General features: G+C 34.5%; 5 protein-coding genes across 5 annotated transcripts; 2 read left to right on the top strand and 3 right to left on the bottom strand.

Annotated features, from left to right (window-relative positions):
• Positions 1-312: 312 nt before the first annotated feature.
• On the top strand, positions 313-1898 carry LOC130722886 (chlorophyll a-b binding protein CP24 10A, chloroplastic). The gene is made up of 2 exons (XM_057573756.1): positions 313-683; positions 1236-1898. The coding sequence occupies exons 1-2, from the start codon at positions 451-453 to the stop codon at positions 1783-1785; spliced, it is 783 nt and encodes a 260-aa protein (XP_057429739.1). The 5' UTR covers positions 313-450; the 3' UTR covers positions 1786-1898.
• A 4327-nt stretch (positions 1899-6225) lies between these two features.
• Positions 6226-7233, bottom strand: LOC130725815 (F-box/kelch-repeat protein At3g06240-like). Its single transcript, XM_057577003.1, has one exon. The coding sequence runs from the start codon at positions 7231-7233 to the stop codon at positions 6226-6228; it is 1008 nt and encodes a 335-aa protein (XP_057432986.1).
• A 3836-nt stretch (positions 7234-11069) lies between these two features.
• LOC130724160 (F-box/kelch-repeat protein At3g23880-like) lies at positions 11070-12688 on the bottom strand. The gene is made up of 2 exons (XM_057575333.1): positions 11563-12688; positions 11070-11452 (listed from the first exon to the last, which is right to left on the bottom strand). Exons 1-2 carry the CDS (start codon positions 12644-12646, stop codon positions 11295-11297), a joined length of 1242 nt encoding a protein of 413 aa, XP_057431316.1. The 5' UTR covers positions 12647-12688; the 3' UTR covers positions 11070-11294.
• Positions 12689-14087: 1399 nt separating this feature from the next.
• Positions 14088-16273, bottom strand: LOC130726050 (cationic peroxidase 2-like). Its single transcript, XM_057577265.1, has 3 exons — positions 15736-16273; positions 14851-15013; positions 14088-14710 (listed from the first exon to the last, which is right to left on the bottom strand). Exons 1-3 carry the CDS (start codon positions 16129-16131, stop codon positions 14295-14297), a joined length of 975 nt encoding a protein of 324 aa, XP_057433248.1. The 5' UTR covers positions 16132-16273; the 3' UTR covers positions 14088-14294.
• A 2175-nt stretch (positions 16274-18448) lies between these two features.
• LOC130725883 (cationic peroxidase 2-like) lies at positions 18449-20250 on the top strand. The gene is made up of 3 exons (XM_057577073.1): positions 18449-19058; positions 19362-19524; positions 19655-20250. Exons 1-3 carry the CDS (start codon positions 18660-18662, stop codon positions 20071-20073), a joined length of 981 nt encoding a protein of 326 aa, XP_057433056.1. The 5' UTR covers positions 18449-18659; the 3' UTR covers positions 20074-20250.
• Positions 20251-23268: the final 3018 nt, after the last annotated feature.

The following is a 23268-nucleotide window of genomic DNA, read 5'->3' as shown; positions in this document are numbered from 1 at the left end:
ATACACCTCACTTCTCTTACATCTCATTTCCTTAGCCTCATTTTGCTTCATTAAGGTGGTTTTGTTGGGACCTACTTCCTCCAAATTATTATTATCTATCCAATTACCAGACAAGGACACCAACAAAGGATAAAAAGACCAATGTGGAGTGGAATCGTGGTAAGGTATCCACGTGGTTGGAAGCAACATGGGATGAGGATGGAGATCCAATCCCTATTGGTCCGAAATCTATCCACGTTAGCTGAAACAATTTCTCTACAGATTTCATTGTCCTACTTGGCCTTCTATGAGTACCCCCTTAGATTCTCCCCCACTCCACATCCACACACACATTAAAATCACTCACTACAAGGCTTGCATTTGCCAAGTATACTTTGAAAGCAGCCTCTAGTTCCTTCTCAGTTCTCACTGTCTCTCCTGAAAGGTTTGTAGAGGGAAAAGTAAAGAGAGATGGCAGCTGCTGCAACATCTGGTGCTGTGTTAAATGGCCTAGGATCTTCCTTCTTGTGTGGAGGAAATAGGAGCCAAACCTTGCTGGCTTCTGCTGCTGGAGCCAAAGCTGGTGCTGCTGTTAGTCCTAAAAGACTTATTGTAGCTGCTGCTGCTGCTGCACCAAAGAAGTCATGGATCCCTGCTGTTAAAGGTGGTGGGAATCTCGTCGACCCAGAATGGCTTGATGGATCGTAAGTCCACCCATCTACTCATTTCCTCTCATTTTACTTTTATTACTTCTGCAAGTTTGGTTTCATGATTTGAACATTTGCACATAATTTAAGGCACTCATAAGCTAAGTGTGTGCATGGCTCCACTTTTAGGAGTCTTAAAGCAATTGTCATTTATCAGAATCATAAGAATATAAGATGTTTAGCACTTGACTGGAATCAATTCTACCAAGAAGCTAGAGTTAGTACCTTATGTGGTAGACATAATCAACTATGAGATTTTATAATTGGATTCTGCAACAATACCTTATAGAAATTGCTTTTCTTATAAATTTATTCAAACATAAATCACTTCACTCTGAACTTACTTTTACCACTCTCAACTCACTTTTACAGTAACCACTTTTGCCAAAATCAATTTTGACAACATCGATCAAAACAAACACTAAGACCACTAAGACTTGAAGCTTCTAACTAAAAGTGATTCTATAGCATTTTCCTGTAAACCAAATATGCTGCCTATGAGTTTCTCTTTCAGAATTTGACTCATTCTCTGTGATGTTTAAACTGCAGGCTACCTGGTGACTTTGGTTTTGACCCACTAGGCCTAGGAAAGGACCCAGCGTTCCTCAAATGGTACAGAGAAGCTGAGCTCATTCATGGAAGGTGGGCAATGGCTGCAGTTTTGGGCATCTTTGTTGGCCAAGCATGGAGTGGAGTTCCATGGTTTGAGGCTGGAGCTGACCCCAATGCAATTGCTCCTTTCTCCTTTGGTTCTCTTCTGGGCACCCAGTTGATTCTCATGGGGTGGGTAGAGAGCAAGAGATGGGTGGACTTCTTCAACCCAGATTCTCAGTCGGTGGAATGGGCCACTCCATGGTCTAAGACTGCTGAGAATTTCGCCAATTACACCGGTGATCAAGGCTACCCAGGTGGCAAATTCTTCGATCCATTGGCCTTAGCTGGCACTCTCCAAGATGGAGTTTACATTCCAGACAAGGAGAAGCTGGAAAGATTGAAACTTGCTGAGATCAAGCATGCCAGGCTTGCAATGTTGGCCATGCTGATTTTCTACTTTGAGGCTGGACAAGGGAAGACCCCCCTTGGTGCTCTAGGCTTGTAAACAAAACAATTCATGTAGATAATTGAATTTGAGTTGCTAGACAATGAAAATGAACCTTAGTTCTGTGTTACCCCATGAAAATTCCAATTCTATGCTTTGATATTGTATGTGAATACCTAGTGTTTGTAGTGTAATTTAGTCATAGTCTAAATACTTCATTTACCTTTCTTTCTCAAACCAGGTGCTGTGAAAAATATATGTGAGTGAGACTTTATTTCTCAAATCAGGTGGTAAACCAGGTGGTGTGAAAGACTTGGTATGGTTGGATATTATTGGAGTGTTATGAACAAACTTTTAACTAAATCCAAACTTGTAGCTCAATACATATTCACTGTGCAAAATAATAACCAAACACACCCATATGAGTTGAAAAATATACATTTCATCATGTCCATGTATAGCATGTTTGGATGTTCCAAAATATGTTAGCTAGGAAGGTGCTTGTTGTAGTTTATGAATGACCGTGATTTTGAAGTAAAAACTTGGGTTGCAGACGTGCAACCAAACACTCTACTTATTGTAGCTTATGAATGACACGTACAACCAAACACTCTGTAGCTTATGAATGAACCAAACACTACTTAGGAAGATTTTGATAGTTTCATGATTCTGCTCTCCTTGCTTATTCGCTCCCTATAGCCATCAAAAATTCACCCTCACACACAACTTCACCTCCAACATATGCCTTACCTTCCATCTTTGCTAGTTCAAAACTCTTTTGCAGCTTAGTAAGTGTCATTCTCATAACTAAGGTATCTCCTGCAATCACGGGCTTACAAAATCTCACTTTGTCAATTCCTACAAAGAAGAAATTCTCACGAGAACCTCCCCCTTCAGGCTGCAACATGACCAAAACACCAACTTGTGCCATTGCCTGCAACAAAAGACCTGTAATTCATGTTCTCTTCTATAGCAGATCACCTTTGAAACCTTTTTTCTTTTTCTTCACTTTCTTAAATGCCAGGCATGAGATAGTTCCTGGTCAAATGGAACTCTTAAGGTTTCTTTTGTGCAAAAAGCATTTCTCCAACAACATAATTGTACTCCCTAAGACTCTCTCGCTAATTCCACTTCAAACCGAGGATTTTGTGATGGATAAATTTTCTGTCGGGAACTACCCATGTTGGTAATTTGTTTTTTAACTCATTTTTTTTTTGGTAAATTGATTTTTTTACATTATTTAAAAAAAACTGTTATATGAGAATCTCTCTTTTTTTTCCAGGCTATTGTTGTATAATCTCAATTTTTTTAGACACACAATCACAATCAACAAATGCGATGCACCTTATTTGTCTTTTCATGCTTTATACAGATAACCTTTCTTTCTTATATCTGCATTTTTATTATCTTTTTATATTATATTTACCACTTTCCAGGGGGAACCATGAAATGGAAAGCCGCTAGGTTTGTGTTTTCACCTTTAGTTCAAAATTATAAATTGCTTGTTACTTAGGTCCTATTGGTATTATTTCTGAACATATAGTAACCATTTGGCTTGTATGGTGCAAAAATTAGATAGAAGCGTCTTGGAGTCCTTTTAGTTGTACCCTACGGAGGAGTTTATTATGATCACCTAAAAACTTGTGTAAGGTTACACCATGCACTTTTGACCTATAGTAGCAGATTTTATTGATTTTTTTTTTAAATAAAAAAAAAACATATTTTTTAATTACAATAATAATAGCACTAATCACAACATATTTCTTAATCCCACCATCACCAACCTCTCTCCACTCCACCACCATCACCCAGAACCCACCCACCACCATCACCGCCACCGGTGAACGGCGGTGAAGTCGCCGGAGAAGAACTGAGGGTTGGAACCTCTTCTCCTCGTGGTGGAGTTCGTTTCTTCAAAAGACAAAGGAATCGGCCGGAAAAGCCCTTTACAGGTGGCTGTGGCGGCGGCCGGCAGTGTCAAAACGACGATCTGACTTAGGGGTTTTGTTGCGGACGGCGAGGGGAGTATGATGGTGGTGGTGGTTTCTTCGTATGGCTCGTGGTTTGGCTGGGATCGGAAAGAGAAGGTTGCGGTGGTGATGGGTCTTTCATCTGCTTTGATCCAGATCTAGACTTCAAGTTCGCACCTTCCCCCTTTTTTCCGTTCCAAACCCTAATTATTCAACATGGTTTGTTCATCTCAATCTTTCATTCCTTTTTTTTTTTCTGTTCAATTTCAATTCTTCGATTTTTTATGGATTCTTTTGTTGTTTTAGGAAGATCGAAGGTTGCTGCAATGGAGGAATGGAGACTAGGTGAAGGAAAGGGGGTGGTGGAAAGGAGGAGGTGTGGAACAAACCCATGATGGGTTAGTTGAAATTAATTTGCTTAACCTACAGAATCAATTTTTCTATCTGGTGTTTTGCAAGAGAGAAAACTAATGGGGGAGAGGAAAGTTTTGATTTTGATTTTGGTTTTTTGAATGGGTGGTGTTTCTTCTTCTTCAGCTACTGTCGCAGGGTTATTGTGGGAAAGATGATCTGGGTTGAAACTTTCGTTGAAGGAGCATTCATGGCTGCATGTCATTGCTTTGCTGGGTTTGAAGGGAAGGGATTTGGGGGATATGGAGCAACAAGTTCAGATCTAGTTGTCTCAACAAGTTCAGATCATGTCATTGCTTTGCTGGTTTAGGGTTTAGGGTTTAGATGAAGGGGGAGAGAGAAGAGGAACATATATATTTTTTTTTGGTACAGAAATAGATTAAGATTAAGATAAACGTTTTTTTTAATTAATTAAAGATAAATGTTTAATTAAAAAAATATCTATTTTGATGTTTTTTAAAACCTGTTATAGTAGGTTAAAATGGCTTGGTTAAACTGTACACAAGTTTTTAAGTGATCATAATAAATTTTCCCGTACAATATATTGTTAGTACTAAAAGTTTTTGGCTTTGGTTTGAAGATTTTACAAAGATCTAATTGTTTCTTTATCATTTTTCTATTATGCAGATTACTCAAGTATACAAATTTTATGATGAATGCCTAAGAAAGTGATTTTTCAACACCTTCATTAAGAGTTCCTATGGAGCAAACCATAACATGATTTTGTCATGAAATTTTTCAAAGGTGAAGAAGAGATGTATCTAAGGTGAATACAACCAACCACCAATAATACTTTTTTTTATAAGCACCATCAGTAATACATATAAGTAGGGGTGTTCATCGGTTCGGATCGATCCGATGAAACCGACGAACCGAACCGAACCAAAGCAATTGGATTGGTTTTTTTTGTTATTTGGTTCAAAACCGATCCAAACCGATAAAAACCAATGAACATTGGTTCGGTTCATGGTTTGAAAAATTAAAAACCAATGAACCGATGAACCGAACCGATGACAAATATTTATTTACGAAATATTTAATATATATATATATGTATTTATTAAAGTAATTTTTTGAAGAAATAATGTTCATGTTAGACTTTTTATGTTTGTTAGACTTATTATGTTTTTGTTTTCTATTATTAATTTGTAATAGTACTAATATCAAACACCAATTTAAGCATTTCTACATTGTTAAGTAATTAAGTTGTTGATTATGGATTATGGATTTGTGATTAAGTTATGATTGAGTTATTGATTTGTCATTTTTATGCATTGTTAAGTTGTGAATCATATGTGATTGCTTTATTTTTAAAGTTGTGGAATTGATATTGACAACTAAAAAAAGAAGTTGTAAAACCGATGAACCAAACCGATCCAAACCGTTCATCATCGGTTCGGTTCGGTTCGGTTTTGAAATTTTTTGGTTAACAATTGGTGGAAACCGAACCAATGAATTTTGATTGGATCAGTTTTCGGTTTCACCTAAAACCGGTCCAAACCAAACCGCGAACACCCCTACATATAACAAGGAGAGGAATAACTCAAGACTCATTTTATAATATTCGACTAATGAGTTCAAATGTTGTTAAGAAATAAATAAATAAATAAATATATATATATATATATATATATTGGGAGCTCGTAATATATTAATTCACGAAATAAGAGTCTACTAAGAGAAAAGAACAAGCAATCGACGCAAGAACATGGCCGCATTATTAGCGACTAATGAGTTCAAATGTTGTTAAGAAATAAATAAATATATATATATTGGGAGCTCGTAATATATTAATTCACGAAATAAGAGTCTACTAAGAGAAAAGAACAAGCAATCAGACGCAAGAACATGGCCGCATTATTAGCGTCCCTCTTAACATGAGAAAATAAAATACTATGGAAACTGGCAGCGATAATCTTGCAATCCTGGATAACTGCGTCAATCCCTGGTGGGCATAAACTGCTCCTGAGAACACTAATGATAGTAGCAAAATCAGACTCAACAATAATGCAAAACCGTTCCTGAAAACTATATTATTATGTAGTAAAAGAGCAAAAGTATAAAAAGACTCTATGGTGGTGAAATTAAGCTAGTAAAAGAGCAAAAGTATAAAAAGACTCTATGGTGGTGAAATTAAGCTCTCATGGTAAATATGCATATCATCCCTCCTATACCTTCCCATATTAATCTCAGGATCATCCGAACTGCCATTCTTTGTGTTATAGCTAACTAATTGGAGATCAATAGTTCGCATAAAAACTATGCCATTTTCTGAAATGCACAAAGGTCGAAGGCAACAAGAAGCATGGATGGGCATAGGCATAGCCATGTTTAACTTGGAATGAGGGATTAACATCAACTTCTTCCAAGATTGTTGATTCCCATACTTTTTAATCAACCACACAACACAATGAATATCATTAAAGTAACACAAGCAAAGACGGTTACTCAAGACTTCAAGCACATGATTGAAGGGGTGGTCACCACCCATATGCAGAGGGAGCAACACTTCACCATAGGTCTCCTTCTCCAAATCAAAGGAAATAATACCATTTCTTTCCGGAACCCACCAATTAAGAGAACCACTCACAAATTTTCCTTGCTTATCCCACCATCGCCACGGCACCTGATGATCACATGGGAAATTCTGAATTGTTGTCCAAGACTTAGTACCAAAGGTATAAAGTTTGGTTACTCTAGGAAAGCCATAAGTAATCAACACTTTGTACTTGTTGTTAACTTGATCGTAGCCAAAACCATATTGTGTGATCACATCGTCCCTCACATCAAGATCAACGGGTGGTGATCTCACATCAAGGGGTGGTGATCTCTTGGATGCCAATCTGGTAAATGGGTTCATCAATCTGAATAAACAAGATCTATCAGCCAAACACAGCAACCCATTGCATGACCCTAAAATATGTACCCATTTGGTTTGCACGTTGAACCTACAAGTTTCCAAAGGGGCTAATGGGTTTTCCAACAATGACTGCACATAACATGATGTTAATGATTTCCGATCGTCATAGAAGGCCAAAGAGACCAATTGTTGGAAGGTCAGGCTTGTAACGGACGAGAATGGGGTGCGATCATAGCAGCCCAAAGAGGCCAATCGTTGGTGGGTCATGCTTGTAACGGACGAGAATGAGGTGCGATAATGGTCCTTCGCGAATTGGGGATCGGAGATTAGAGTTTTCCATGATTTGCAAACGCATTTAAAACTCATAACGGAACTCACCGGAACCCTAAAAAGGATCTCGAAGATCAGTTCATCCGGCAACCACGGCAAACGGGAATGTGGTTGCCTCATATTGATGGCTTAGAAACTCGCTTGCACCACTCCTGTTTTTCTTGAATCCTGTTTCAACGAAAAACTACACCCTAGTTTCAATCCCAATCCCATCCCAATATATAACAATAAAACTATAATATTTACAATCTTTTATTCTTATGAGATATTATCTTATTTTTTTAACTCTTTAAAGATATTATCTTGATAAGGGAAAAAACATATTTTCTTATCATGAAAAAAGATATTATCTTGATTCTTGAGAGACTTTCTTTTGGTACATGATCTTCATTCTTAATTAGTCAAATCCAAAAATAATGAGTCAAATAAAAAAAAAATTGGATTAAAAAAAAAAAGAGTATCAATAAACATTTACATAAAAAACAGTAGAGTTCAGCTAAACATATTTCAATTCTTATTGTAGACTAAGTAAAATGTAATATATATATTTAAAAATTTATTATCTAAATTAAAATTTATAAAAAAAAATTTGATAACTCTATATTTCTCAAAATTTTATCTCTTATTCGAATTACTTTATTCCCCTTTAGATAAGAATTATAATTCATTTCTTAAAATTTAAAATCAAAATAAATCTCAGGAATATATTATTTATATTAAAAATATTTGATTCATTTTATAATCTTATTATTAAGATAATATTTATTGAAATTTAAATTTAAATATAATATAAATTTGATACTACTCACATTTCACAAATGTAGAGTCTAGGATAATTGCAATTTGCAAGCATGAAACTTGATAATTCAAACCAATTGACATGTCATTTTGCATATACAATTTGCAAGATCTTTTTTTCAGCAAAATTTGGAGCAATAGTCTTCCAACTCCACATGTTTATAGATTTTGATCCACCCGAGGCCATGTTTATCCAAATATCCCTAAATTGATACTATATGCGTTCCTTATATTAAATTTATATTAAATGATGTTTTTCCAAAAAAATGTTATTGCATGAACAATATTTGAGAAAAGACAAAATACATTCTATATGGTAAAATAGGAAAATAAATAATACTTTTATGAAAGTTAACAAAATTAATTACACTCTTTAATTTATTTATTTTTGATAGCCAAAACATTGTATTCAAACAGCATAAGGGGCGCTAACTCAAATACAATGAATAGTGGACCAGTCAACAAAGAACCAACTAGAAAAAAAAAACAAGAATGAAGAAAGCATGAAAAAAAACATATCAGCAGCAAAAGAATGAACAAGAAATAAGAAAATCATGCCAAAACAGAGGCATATAGCCAACTTGGTCCTTGAAAGTGTACGTCGCCTTTAACTTCATTCCTAAACTTTCAAAATGGTGCTCGTGGTCCCTGAATGTGCCAAAATCTCCTTCATCAGCTGTCCATGGGTTAAAAAAATTCACGGCTATTAACAAAAAGCTGAGTTGGAATTTTTTTTTTCTTATAAGCCAGGAGCTGATGTGGCATGTGAACATTAAGAATATTTGGCATCTTCCAAGAAAAAGAGAATTATGCCCACCACCTAAGACTATCTTTAATGGTGTTGAAAGGGGGGTGTTTAGTGTTGAAAGGGGTAAATAATGGTGTTGAATTGAAGTGTTGAAAGTTGAAAGGGGGAGGGAGGAGTTGAAAAAATTCAACATAGTTGAAACCTGCGTGTGGGACCCAGTGGAGAGAGAGGGGCTGCAGATCAACACGTGGCTCCGTTTGATTGGTCCGGACGATTTTCGTTTATCCTAATCTTTCCAACTCAATTATTTCATTCAAAAAAAAATTAAAAAATATAATTTTTTTACCAAAATTCATGATTTTTTTTTCTCTATAAATAGAGACTTGGTTCGTTTGATTTGGAGACAGAAAAAAAAACCAAGTTTTCCATCATCTTATTCATCTTATTATCTTTCTATTATTCCCTTTGCTTTGAAATAAAATATATTATTGCAGATGAGGTTATGGCAGCGGCAGTAGCATCTCCAGTGGATGCTCCCTCACCAGTTATTGCTTTAGCTTTCCGGTGGTCACTCTCTTTGGCCAAAGACTTGGGGTTCCGAGAGGTGTGCCTTGAAACAGACTGTCTATATCTCTTTGAGATATGGCAGAAGTCTAAGCGTGGTGATTCCTACTTGTTTTCAATTCTTAATGATTGTAGAGACTTAGTCTCATCTTTTTCGCATTTTGTTTTGTCTTTTGTTCGTCGAACTGGCAATTCTGTAGCCGATCACTTGGCTAAGAACTCCTCAAAATTCCATAACTCTGTTTGGATTGAGGAGGTGCCGCCGGAGATAGAGTCTTTAATTCAAGTTGATGTACTAGCCTCTATGGCTTTTTGATTTCTTTAATGAATTACCCAGTTTCAAAAAAAAAAAAGTTTCTTTTCTTCCATTTGAAGTTAATAAAATAAAATAAATTATTGTGTATATTTTTTTAAAAAATATTAAATTGTTAAGTGTTTTAATTTAATTTACGTTAAAAAATATTACGTTAATTTAATTTAATTTAAAAAAATAAAAAAAAAACATTAAATTAAATTAAATCGATAATAGTTTATTTAATTTAATTTTTATCGAAAATTTTAATTTTATGAAATCATAAAAAGAAAAATATAAAATTAAATCAAAATATGAAATAAAAAAAGTGGTGGGGTAGGGTGTTGAATGAAAAACCATTGGAGTGGGTAAAAGTTGAATGAAGTGTTGAACTGGAGAGAGAAGGTGATGTGGAGTGTTGGGAAGAGAAAAAGTGGAGTGTTGAAGGTGTTGAATGTTGAAACCATTGGAGATGGTCTAATGTTAAACGATCTGAGGCAGCAAAGAGAGTTTGAAGACCATTAAAAAATAGAGGCCCAATGATTGCAATGCAAATTGAATAATTGCATTCTTTAATATGTGAGTGAGTTTATATGCTTTTTTGCATTTCAAAGTTCAGGTATATATTTACTAGTTTAGACACCCAAAATAGATAAATGTTTTAGTACAAAGGAAATAATTACAAATATGCAAATATATTTGGAAAAAGAAGATAAAAAAAATTGAATTATGCAAGATTTAATTGATTATCTAACATTTCGTAACATTTTTAAAAATAGAAGAATTTAGCTACGCCATGAATGTTTTTGAAAGGGGAGATGACCTAAATAAAGAACTCAACTAAATCTAAAAAGGATATAAAATATAATGTAAGTGATTTTTTTAGTAGAAATAAAGTAATAAAGTAACTAATTCAATTTAAAGAAAAGATTGCACAAATCAATTTAATTTATCATCATAAAAAAACACATAATTAACAAAATATTTGTTGTCTTACAATTCTTTTGGGTTGATAGGATATTAGGATATGAATCTTCAAAACTAATATTTTTAATATATCTCACTACGATTTTTTATGAATCTTCAATATTCATATTTATGTCTAGGTTTGTTTGAAAGATGCGTCCTATCTTCTAATCATATGATCTTAAAATTTGCGTTATTTAAGATAAAGGGGAATATTTTGGATTCTTAATTTTGATCCTCAAATAATAGCTCAAGTAGTAAAAGCAAATAGTTCAGAGAGCAATCACGGAAGATAGTAGTTTATCCTTACGATGTATAATAAAAGTTTCAATTTTGGGCCATGTGAAGAGAAAGAACATCATATATAAAGACAATTAAATGAATTTCAAATTTGTTCATAAAAAATTGATTATTGTGTTGAAAATACCACTAGGAAAGTAATATGTCAAAATTGCTTGCAAACAGAGCAAACATAGCAATCCTGGAAACAGAGCAAATAGAGCAAACACACTTGCACAGAAGTTTTTCTAAAAACCATGATATAAAATGAAAACTGTGATTCAAAAATCAAAAGGACTAACATAAAGATCCAAACTCCAGGCATTTTCATGTTCTCTATGTTTAGTACTTTCATTCAATAGCAGCAGGATGAGCAGTGTCCTCTAGTTTACGTCTCTTCGCAGCCCTCTTACGCTGCCTAGCCTGTGACTTTGACCTGTGAAAGTCACAATATCCAAATTTGCCAACAGGTGGATTTTTGCATCCATTGCTCCGACAACCCTTCCTGACTGGGGCAACATCACATGCAAGGAACAACATAGAATCAATAAATGAGAATGAGAGGAAAAAACAATAAAACAAGGAATAAAAAGGTGGAGATCAACATGAGGGGGAGCACCTTTAGGTGCAAGTTCAGGAGCATAACTCTCATGGTATATATGTATATCAACTCGATACGTTCCGAAGATCTTACTAGGATAATACACCTCGCCATTCTTTGTGTCATACATAACTAATTGGTTTTCATTAGTTTCCAACAAAACAACGCCATTTTCTGAAATGCACAAAGGGCGAACGCGAAAAGAAGCATTATTATTGCGCACAGGAATCTTGTAATGAGGGATCAACATCATTTTAGTCCAAGACTCTTGAATACCGTACTTTTTCATCAACCACACGACGCAATGAATATCAGTAAAGTAACACAAACAAAGACAGTTATTCAAGACATGAAGCACATGATTGCAGGGGAGGTCACCATCCATATTGTGAGGAAGCAACACTTCACCATAAGTCTCCTTCTCCAAATCAAAGGAAATAATACGATCTCTTTCCAAAACCAACCAATTAAGAGCACCACTCACAAATTGTCCTACTTTATCCCAACATTCTGGCGGTAGCGCAGACGGGAAAGTCTGAATAGTTGTCCAATAATTAGTACCAAAGGTATGAACTTTGGTCTCGCCGTTAGAAGTAATTAGCACTTTGTACTTGTCGTTAACTTGATCATAACCGAAACCATACTGTGAGATGGTACGCCACATCACATCAATGGTTGGCGATCTCTTGGATGCTGATCCGGTAAACGGGTTCCTCAATTTGAATAAACCAAAATCATCAGATAAACACAACAACCCATTGCACGACCCTATAATATATACCCACCTGGGTTCCACCCTTAAGCTAACGGTTTTTGGAGGGACTAATAGGTCTTCGAACAATGACCGCATAGAACATGTTGTTATTGATTTCCAGTCATCATTGGTTAAAGTAACCAATCGTTGGTGGGTCATGCTTGTAACAGAGAATGAGGTGCGAAAGTGCTCCTTTTCGAATTGGGAACTGGAGATTAGTGTTTTCCATGATTTGCACACGCACATGAATCTTTTAAGGAATCTCACCGGAACCCTAAAAAGGATTTCCAAGATGAGTTCCTCCGGTAAGACCGGTAACAACAGCAAACATGAAGGTAGTTGCCTCATAGATGGTTTTGACTTTTGAGCATCCGTTTAGCTTGCACCGCTGTTTTTCTGCAGTCATGTTTAAAGGAAACTAAAACCTAATTTCGTTCACAATATAACAATAAATCTAAAATTCTTTCAATCTTTTATTCTTGTTAATATCCTTTAAATATATTTTCTTCAATCCGGTCTTTTATTCTTGTTACTATCCTTTACTATTTTTGTTACTATCCTTTTTAGTTAAAATCAATTTTTCTTGATAGAAAAAAATATGAGCATTACTCCGGTACCTATGAAAATTAGAGAGTTCAGTTCCTGTAATTCATTATTTAGACAACTAAAGAGTAAATTGTAAATATAAAAAATTTATTGCTAATAAAACCATGACAAATCAAAATAAAGAGTCATTTGAAATATTTGAAACCGATCTTCATTCTTAATTACTCAAATCAATGGAAATTTAGATTTTCAATTAAAATAATAAAAAGTATGAGAAAAAGTTTGATGCATCAACGGTGTAAAGTTTTTTTACACCGCCAACCAATCAGATTTAATTTCTTGAATGTGTGAAAAATAAATTTTTTATTTAATTAGATTGAGTGGCATGACAAACCTTTGAAATCTAATTGATTCACGGTGTAAAAAAAACTTTGCACCGTCGGTGCATCAAAATTAAACTCCAAAAAGTATAACATTTACATAAAAATGAAAGAGTTCATTTAAACATGTTAATTTTTGTAAAAAAAAAACATGTTAATTTTTTTTAGGTTGTCTAAATGACCCTAACCACAGTTTGGGCTAAATCATTTAGTCCTAGGTGAACTAATGATATTCAAAATAACTAGGCTAAGTTTCATAATTATTTATTTAGCTTAGATATCATTAAAGATTCATTTTTTTATAAACTAAATAATTATATTCAACTTTAGCACAAGGGGTGCTAAGTTCAAATACAAAACAGGTAAAAAAAAGACAAACAAATCTAAAAGTTAAAAAAAAAAAAGACAAATGTAGGGGGCTTTTGGCGGTGATCAGAATGACGAGAACGAGTAAGCAAACCCGGCTAGCTATACTTGACATGTATACTAAGAAAGTGCAAGTTGCAGTTGCAGGTATATATATATTTATAATTGTCAAAGTTTGCTTATTTTTGTTTACTCTTTCGTGTTCTCGTGATAGTATCTAATTTGTGCATTGGCTTCTCACTTTGCTAGCTACATGCAATTAATATTCTGACTGGATCATGCTAATTAACGACAAAATCTCCGATCGAGTTGACTTTATAATTTGTTTGAGGAATTGAGGTGTGTGTATGCATGTTTATACAATACCAATATACCATGTATAGATAGATTGATTCTTTCAATATATATATATAGATATAGATAGATTGATCCGTTTCTAAAATATAAATGAATAAATATGATGCGCAAAATAAAAAAAAGAATGAGATGATTGCGGATTGCGGAAGAAAATTTATTATTTCACACTTCTTATAGAATTTATACACTTGTGCTTGTTTCAATTCAATCTTTGTTTACCAAAATAAAACTTTTACACTTAAAAACATTTCTTTTAATCAGAAAAAAAGGAGGGGAAAATTAAATAACCAAAATGGAAAATATTATACACTTCCCAGGCAAATGCCAACACTAGCACACTATTAAAACTAGTTGAAAGCAGAACATATCTTGCGAATTTCACCATCACTTCCTGTCTTCAACTCAATGTTGCTCATCTTCACCATTGACTTTCCAAATTCCACATTGAATTTTAATCCAAGCAAGCCTCTTAAGCCCAAGTACCTCCGCACAAAGGTTTTTGTTGAAGCATCATTCCAAAGTGCTTGATCAGATAGCAAAATTCCACGACCGTTCCTCAAATTGGCATAGTAAGATGTGTCAAATCTGTTCTGACTAGTAGTATCAAGTGCAACTCGATTAGAAACACCACTGTTTTGAGGGCAGAGTGCTTGAAGTTGTGGAAGAAATGAAGCATCGATGGAAGAGTCAGGACCATTTGAAGTGAAGTTGTACAATCTGTTACTGAAGAATTGGCAAGCTGTAGTACCAATGGTATGTCCACCTATATACATATATACACATTCATAGATCAATACATAGCTGTTAATTGAACTGCTCAAAACTTTCATGTGACACATTTTCTTTGCATAACACTGAATGAATTCAGAATAAGATGCATCATGTTAATTAATTAGTAATTACCAACAAGAGTGACGAGGTCTTGAGTGTTGAGACCCTTTGCTGCGAATTTCTGTTTTTGGACATCAACAGAGTCAAAAGGGGCAGGTAAGTTATTGACATCTGAGGCTTGTGACACGCGGCCATCTCTGCGCCCAGTTGGCACTTGCCAACTCAGTCCACCACTCTGCAATTACAAGTTCAATTTTTATCAGAAAAGTATGAAAGATTCTTTCACAAGAGATTAATGTAGGAATGAATGCAGTTAAAGAAAAACAGTCAAATTTTAATGAAGTTTTTCTTTTTAATTTGGATACTCAGCTGCCTCTACAATCTATTTTTTTTGTAAGCAAAATGAATACATTAAAATAGCACAAGCACTGCTGAAATAATAGTTCACATCACAGCCTCTACAAACTATGCAACAATGAAAGCCTATGCTGCAGTAAAATGACAAGTGTATAAATTTTTTACATATTTAACTTTTCATCATGAATCAATCAGAACTAACTAATATACTCCCTCCGGTCCTATTTATAAGCATGAAAGAGAAGAAAAATCTTGGTCCTTTTTATAAGAACCAAATGAAAGTTTGAGCTATATTAATTAATTTTTTCCAATGATGCCCTTATTAATTCTAACTTGTAAAATGTGTCTCATTAATTATTCTCTTTCTTTTCCACTTTCCAACACTAATAACAAAGGGTAATTTTGGAAGTTCATTTTAATTTAAGACAAATTTAATGCATTTTATCTAGTTTAACTACATTTCTTAAACTATGTGAATTTTTTTTTGTTGCTTATAAATAGGACCGGAGGGAGTAAGAGTTAATGGTTAAAAATTTAAATGATAAGTTATGATACATAATTAAAAAGTCAAACATGCTTAATAATGAGTTAATTAATTACCAGAACAACGGAATCACGAGCAGCAAGGGCAAGGATGTCAGCACAAGACACAACACCAGGGCATGCAGCCTCTACCTTAGCCTTGGCATCATCAATAACTTCATATCCTCTTAAGCCAAGATTTGGAGGTGCGGTTCTCTCGGTGCCGGCGCCAGCAATGAGAACAGAAGCGTCACAACCTTGCACGAAGCAATCATGGAAGTGCATCCTCAGCAAACCAGCTGCTAATGTACGATCAGACTTCACGTGGGATTCAACTGCGGACCGTACAATGGATTCAGCACGAGGACATGTTCGCCGATAGAACCCCACACGCGAGCCTTGGCCATGCACTGTGTTCACAATACTGGCCAAAGCAAGCAGAAGAAATGCAATTCTAAACAAACTTCGCTCCATGTTAATTAATTATAAGTAAGTGATTTTGCAAAGGTAGCGCCTTAAAAGAACTAGAAATTTGCTGATAACAAAGAAAGTTTGTAGGAAATAGTTGTTTAGGCTCTCAATGTAAGAAAGTGTGATTCTGTGGAATACAATGTCATGCATATTGTGGTATTTATAGGGGCCTTTTGGGGTGATCAGAATGAGGAGAATGAGTAAGCAAACCCAGCTACTCGACATGTATGCAAAGAAAGTGCAAGTTGGTATCTATAAAATCAAAAATAGTTTTCTATATGATTATTTGAAAGGATACGGTGGGTCTGTCTGGGAAGGAATGAACTTGGTAAAAGGGTTTTTGTCAACAGTTTGAAGCTAATTAATTAAAATGCAATTATACGTGGTTTCCGCGTGAGTGAGTGTTTGTTTGTCAAAGTTTGCTATTTGTTTACTTTTTCGTGTTCTCGTGATGTCCAATAGATGCCTTGGCTTCTAACCTTAATACATGCAATCTGACTGAATCCTGCTACCAACATGATAAAGACAAAATCTCCGTGTTGACTTTAGTTTGTTTGAGCTGCATGTGCATATAAGTTTATGCAATATTAGAGATTGACAGCATATATGTTTGTATATAAGTATAATTATTCTATAAGTATATTCATTGTCTGCGAAAATGTCAGTAAGAAAAGATAAGCTTAGACCCAAATATATTATGAGTGAGAATGTGAGATTATATCACATTATATTAGTGAGACTTGGCATAGCTTAAACTACTCGTATCAATGGGTTGGTGAATATTAGCAATGGTTGTGAAGAAAGCTTCTAATCTGTGGATTAGCTAGCGATGCAACAATCAATAACATGAATGATAAGTTTGAGCCAAAATTAATGATTGTTTTAAAAACTGAATGTATCTTCTCCACTATTGTTACATCATAAATAACAAGTAGATACTCGTGTCACAATTGGATGCTACTACTACATATCTCAATCCTTCTATTCACTGCTCTATACGAGTTGTGAGAAGCTAGATGTTTACCGTTGTCAAGTGCGTGTATACTATAAAATTAATTGATAAATTATCGCTAAACATTTCCTCGGTGAAATGCGTTCCACTAGTTTAATCTAGTTACTAGTAGCCTAAGATTAGGTTTCAATAAGATGAATTAGATGCTTAGCGAGGAGATCCACAATTACCTCTTTCAGCTCAGAGAACACACAATTTTCTTTGTTGATCCGAACCGTCTTTGTGCTATTAATTGCTCTTAGAATGCTCATGAAAGTTTGATTGCAATGTTCATCACTATCTTCTAATCAACCACATTTCACCATCATTAATTAATGTTCATCCTTCGGTTTATGATAAGGATCTAGACCTGTTTTATTCACACCGTAGATTGAGACACAACATAATTATTGAAAACTTCAACAATATCAACAAAACTAGTTTTTCTCTAAAGGCTTCAGCCGTACAATACTCATGGATCGAAGAATTTACCAAAATGGTCTAGATGTATGGTAATTAAGAAAATATACTTCTCAAAATGATCTCAAATGCATTTGCACATAACACGAACCCTAACAATTATTATACCAAAGCACCTCATGTTTGAATTTCAATATTTGTCATGAAATGCATCATTATGAAACCATTTTTTCCGGCTTAATAACTATTATACATTTTTCTTATTGCAACAAGTTTTGCTTCTATTTTCCTTGAAACTAATCTCAAGAGAGCTAGAAATAGGAAACCCCCTAACAAAATACCCCCCCCCCCCCCAAGACACTCATGTCTTCCAATGTGATGAATATTGTTTCTTCCTAACTATGAGAATTAATGTTACGAAATGAGTATGAAGTATCAACTAGTGGCTGTGTTCTTGATCTAATCTCAATAGAGAAGACTTGTTGCCTGTAGAGACCTTATCTCATTTACATAGAATGTTTTGCTTTAAAAAAATGCAGTAGGCTTTAGACATTAATCATATTTGTCGTGGAGTGAATTCAACCCAAATCCATATGGATTATATCCATCGAAAATAAGATGCAGAATATATCCAGTCATATTGTATAGGTACGTGACAAACAAAGCCATCCAGTCCAAGTATCTTAATTTTCCTTCCTTCCACTAATTCCAATTAGACATGCATAGTGGAGACAACGCGCTTGAATAGAAAAAGTAAAAGCAACCATATGTTCATACATTGAAGTAGACTTTAGCAAGCACAAGACAAAAGTTGTGAGCCCAGCTTACCAATAATACATGCTCTCTCATTTTCCACTCCCTCTGTGTATCTTTTGTTCCTTTGCACATATATAGCCACTTGTAGTTAGAGTGTTGCAGGCTTGCAGCCATCTTTGCTTACTCATTCTCTTAACTTTGACCCTCAAATCCCAAACCCCCCCTATAAATACCCGAATCCCAGGCATCACAATTAGTATATTCCACTATTCCAGAGTCTCGTATTGAATCTAAACTCGAACTTTTAATTAGTTCTTTACAGGAACTGCATTTGCAAAAACACTTTAATTTCCATATAATTAACATGGAGCAAAGTTTGTTTAGTGTTGTCACTCTTGTGCTTGCTTTGGCCAGTATTGTGAACACAGTGCATGGCCAAGGTGGCTCACGTGTAGGATTCTATTTGGGAACATGTCCTCGTGCTGAATCCATTGTACGATCCACAGTTGAATCCCATGTTAACTCTGATCCTACCTTGGCTGCTGGGTTGTTGAGGATGCACTTCCATGATTGCTTCGTGCAAGGTTGTGACGCTTCTGTTCTCATTGCCGGCGCTGGCACCGAGAGAACCGCAATTCCAAACCTTAGTTTAAGAGGATTTGAAGTTATTGATGATGCAAAAGCAAAGGTGGAGGCTGCTTGCCCCGGTGTTGTGTCTTGCGCTGATATCCTTGCCCTTGCTGCTCGTGATTCCGTTGTTCTGGTAATTAATTAACTCATTATTAAGCATGCATGTTTGAATTATTATCTATGTATCATAAATTATCATTTAAAATTTTAACCATTAACTTAGTTCTGAATGATTCATGATGAAAAGTTAAATATGTAAGAAAATTTATACACTTGTCATTTTATATAACTGCAACATAGGCTTTCATTGTTGCATAGACTGTAGAGGCAGCTGGGTATCCAAATTATAAAAAAAACAAAACTTCATTCCTACGTTCATCTCTTGTCAAATAATCTTTCATACCTTTCTGATTAAAAATTGAACTTGTAATTGCAGAGTGGTGGACTGAGTTGGCAAGTGCCAACTGGGCGCAGAGATGGCCGCGTGTCACAAGCCTCAGATGTCAATAATTTACCTGCCCCTTTTGACTCTGTTGATGTCCAAAAACAGAAATTCGCAGCAAAGGGTCTCAACACTCAAGACCTCGTCACTCTTGTTGGTAATTACTAATTAATCAACATGATGCATCTTATTCTGAATTCATTCAGTGTTATGCAAAGAAAATGTGTCACATGAAAGTTTTGAGCAGTTCAATTAACAGCTATGTATTGATATATGAATGTATATAGGTGGACATACCATTGGTACTACAGCTTGCCAATTCTTCAGTAACAGATTGTACAACTTCACTTCAAATGGTCCTGACCCCTCCATTGATGCTTCATTTCTTCTACAACTTCAAGCACTCTGCCCTCAAAACAGTGGTGCTTCGAATCGAATTGCACTTGATACTGCTAGTCAGAACAGATTTGACACATCTTACTATGCCAATTTGAGGAATGGTCGTGGAATTCTGCAATCTGATCAAGCGCTTTGGAATGATGCTTCCACAAAGACCTATGTGCAGAGGTACTTGGGCTTATTAAGAGGCTTGCTTGGATTAACATTTAATGTGGAATTTGGAAGGTCAATGGTGAAAATGAGCAACATTGGTTTGAAGACAGGGAGTGATGGTGAAATTCGCAAGATTTGTTCTGCTTTCAACTAACTAGCTAGCCAATTAGCATAACAAGATGCATGGCTTATAGCTAGTGTCTTACCAAAGTGGTCTTATCTTACTAGTGTGTTGCCATTTAATTTGGCTGTCAAGTGTATAATGTTTTTGTGTTTACTTATTTTGATATGCAAAAGAAGTTTGGGATAGAAAAAGTATTTTATTTTTTCCTTTTTCTTCCTTTTTTTATGAAAAATGTAAAAGTATTTAAAAGAAATGTGAAATATAATAATTACTCTTTTTAGATTAAGGAAAGGAAATTGCTTTTTTTTTGTCAATAAAGGAAATTGCTTAAAAGTACGATGATTTCCCTATTTTTTATTTACACCCCAAGATTTTTTGGGTCCAAAACATCAAGTTTTTTTTATGGCATCAGTGATACACCACCATTAGATTTACAACTTCTTGTTAATAGGCCCAAAAGAGACTTCAATAAGCCCAAGTGGCTTAGCAACTATCTTTAGATGATTATTTCTGCATCTTCTCTTCATATCTCTATGAGTGTGTTTATAATTGAGCATCAACCAAAGATATTTTTTTTGAAAAAGAACCCTCCCACTTGAAGCAGACAATGTCAAGTTTCTTATTGACATCCTAATTAATTATTTTGGTAGCAGTTGGGAGAATTTATGTGAAGCAATCAATTTAGAGTAAGTTTTAGAAAAAGAAAATTCAAACAGAATCAAAGAAACTGATCAAGTGGGCATCAACCGACACGAACTTATACGTGTTGCTTTTCTCAATCTCATTTAAGAATAATGTCCAAGATTTTAAATTGCCTATCCACCACCATGAGTATGGTTGTAATAGGAAGTTTTTATTAATCACCAAATCATATAAAGTTAGAGTCAATTCTCAAACTTGGCTAATCAATACTCCTCAATTCCTAATGATAAGACTCGAAAGATATACTTGACCTTTTTTATATAACATTTCTTATTATATTATAAAAATATTTATTATCATTTTATCTACCTCTTACATTAATTATACTTAATTCTAAAATTTTAATTATCACTAATATTTTATATTTTTTCGGATTTGAATCTCCTAATGTGTTAATATTCACATGACCATGTCATTCACGTGAAGATTTGAGCATTTAATTCTATTTCAATAAAAATGGATACATAAAAAGAGAAAATTAAAATTGTGCAGGAATAATACTAACTATCAAATTTCATTAAAAAATTGATTAAAGGTCCAAATCTTTCACATGACCATCACATCAGGGGATCCAAATCCCATTTTTTCACATTATTTAACGCATTAATTTTTTTTGAAAGTTACTTTTTTTTTGAAAGTTACTTAATAGTAATACATTAATTAAAAATGAATACTTTTTTTAAAAAATAAAAATAAAGATGAAAAATTGTATAATTGTTTTTAAAACCAATACACTCAGCATCAAATCTTTTCTTAATAAAAAAAATTATCTTGACTCTTGAGAATTATATAATTATAGACAGAAGGAGTAACAGAAATTATATTGCATTATTCATGACACGAAGAGTGCTGTCACGATAAATTCCCTTACCCATTCAGACTCAAATGCGGGAGACAGTGCATTGACCACTAGAGAAACTCAGTTTTCACGATGCATATTTTAGGAAAATAATTCTTAAGAAATACCTCAAATGAAAAGGAACAGAGTAGTATGTGATATATATATATATATATATATATATATATATATATATATATATATATATATATATATATATATATATATATATATATATATATATAGGGGATGTATCATATGAGAAAGCTTCTCATATGTGAGAAAGATAAGAATGATTTTTAACTGTTGGATTAAAATAAGCGGTTGAGATTAAAAGATATACTTAAGTGAGTCACGTGCTTTATTTTCCTTTCTTCCCTAATCCTTGTGCTCTGAACGATTCCCTATTTTCCTAATTTACTAAGCTCAGGTTCCTTTTTCTAATCTCCGTTCTTCATGACAATCAATCTTTTTTCCTAATCTTCCTTTTCAAATTGATTTGTTATGCCCAGAGCAATTGATTCTGCAAGCTAAGTCTTAGAAATTTGAGAAATTATAAAATAAGAACGACATAAAGTTTCTTGGCCTAGCAATTCATTTGGGGCATTTTCAGACCCAAATTTTCTGTCAATAACTGAACGAACGTTTGCGGCGGGCGGCGCTAAGCAACTCGAATGAACAAGGGAACATAAAGTGGATTTTCCAGATCTAGTGAGGCATAGGAAAACAGGGCACGTTGGGAAGACTTTGCGGTGGCGGCATAGCATAGCTCGACAAACAGGGGAAAGTGATGAAGAAAGACAACTTGCAGAACATGCGAGAGGAAAACAAAAAAGGAATCCATTGCCGCGGCGGCCTCAACAAACAAGAACAAGGATTGAACGGGATGGAGAAAGAAACTTTCAGAACGAGATTGAGAAATTAGGGAAGGCACGTGAGTCACTTAATTAAGTGTTATAATCTAATCCATCCATTTAAATCTAATGGTTAAAAATCATTCTTATCTTTCTCACATAAGAGAAGCTTTCTCATATGATACATCCCCCATATATATATATATATATATATATATATATATATATATGTATGGTGATGATATGGAAATGATGTGTGCATTAAATTTTTTTTTTGTGTATTAAATCACTACTAAAAAAAAGTGATTTAGCGAGGGATTTTAGCGACGTATATGTTTCTTTCGTGATTCATTGAATTTGATGTTGATTTGCCATATGTACAGGTTTGGGTTGGAACTTCCGGTTTCATCTCCTCTATAAGCCTCGACATCTCAGGATAGAGGGAGCAATCTGCTTTGTGTTTTCCTTCTGTGGATGTTAAGCTAATAAGCTGCTTGAATCAAGAGGTACATCCCTATCTGTCTAAGTTTGAAGCTACTGAAGGGCAAAACAAATGTGCTTGTGGGTAAAATCATTTTCAGCAACAATCTTTACTGAACTGCTACCATATGTTGCTTTAAAACCTTGCTTGCATGAGTTAAGTATGAGGATTCAAGCCTTCAAAGTTTATTTTAGCTTGAAATCCTTGTTAAGTTTTAGATTTAGTACCCTTTCCTTGTTTTGTCAATTTACTTATATATTGACGAATGCTTTAATTTAAGCCTGTATATGCTTTTAAATTGGGGATTCATTTACTGAACTGCTACTTATTGGTTGCTTATTGTGTGTTAG

Source organism: Lotus japonicus, chromosome 6, assembly GCF_012489685.1.
Source record: "Lotus japonicus ecotype B-129 chromosome 6, LjGifu_v1.2".
Lineage (NCBI taxonomy): Eukaryota > Viridiplantae > Streptophyta > Magnoliopsida > Fabales > Fabaceae > Lotus > Lotus japonicus.
This window is presented reverse-complemented; position numbering and strand designations above follow the sequence as displayed.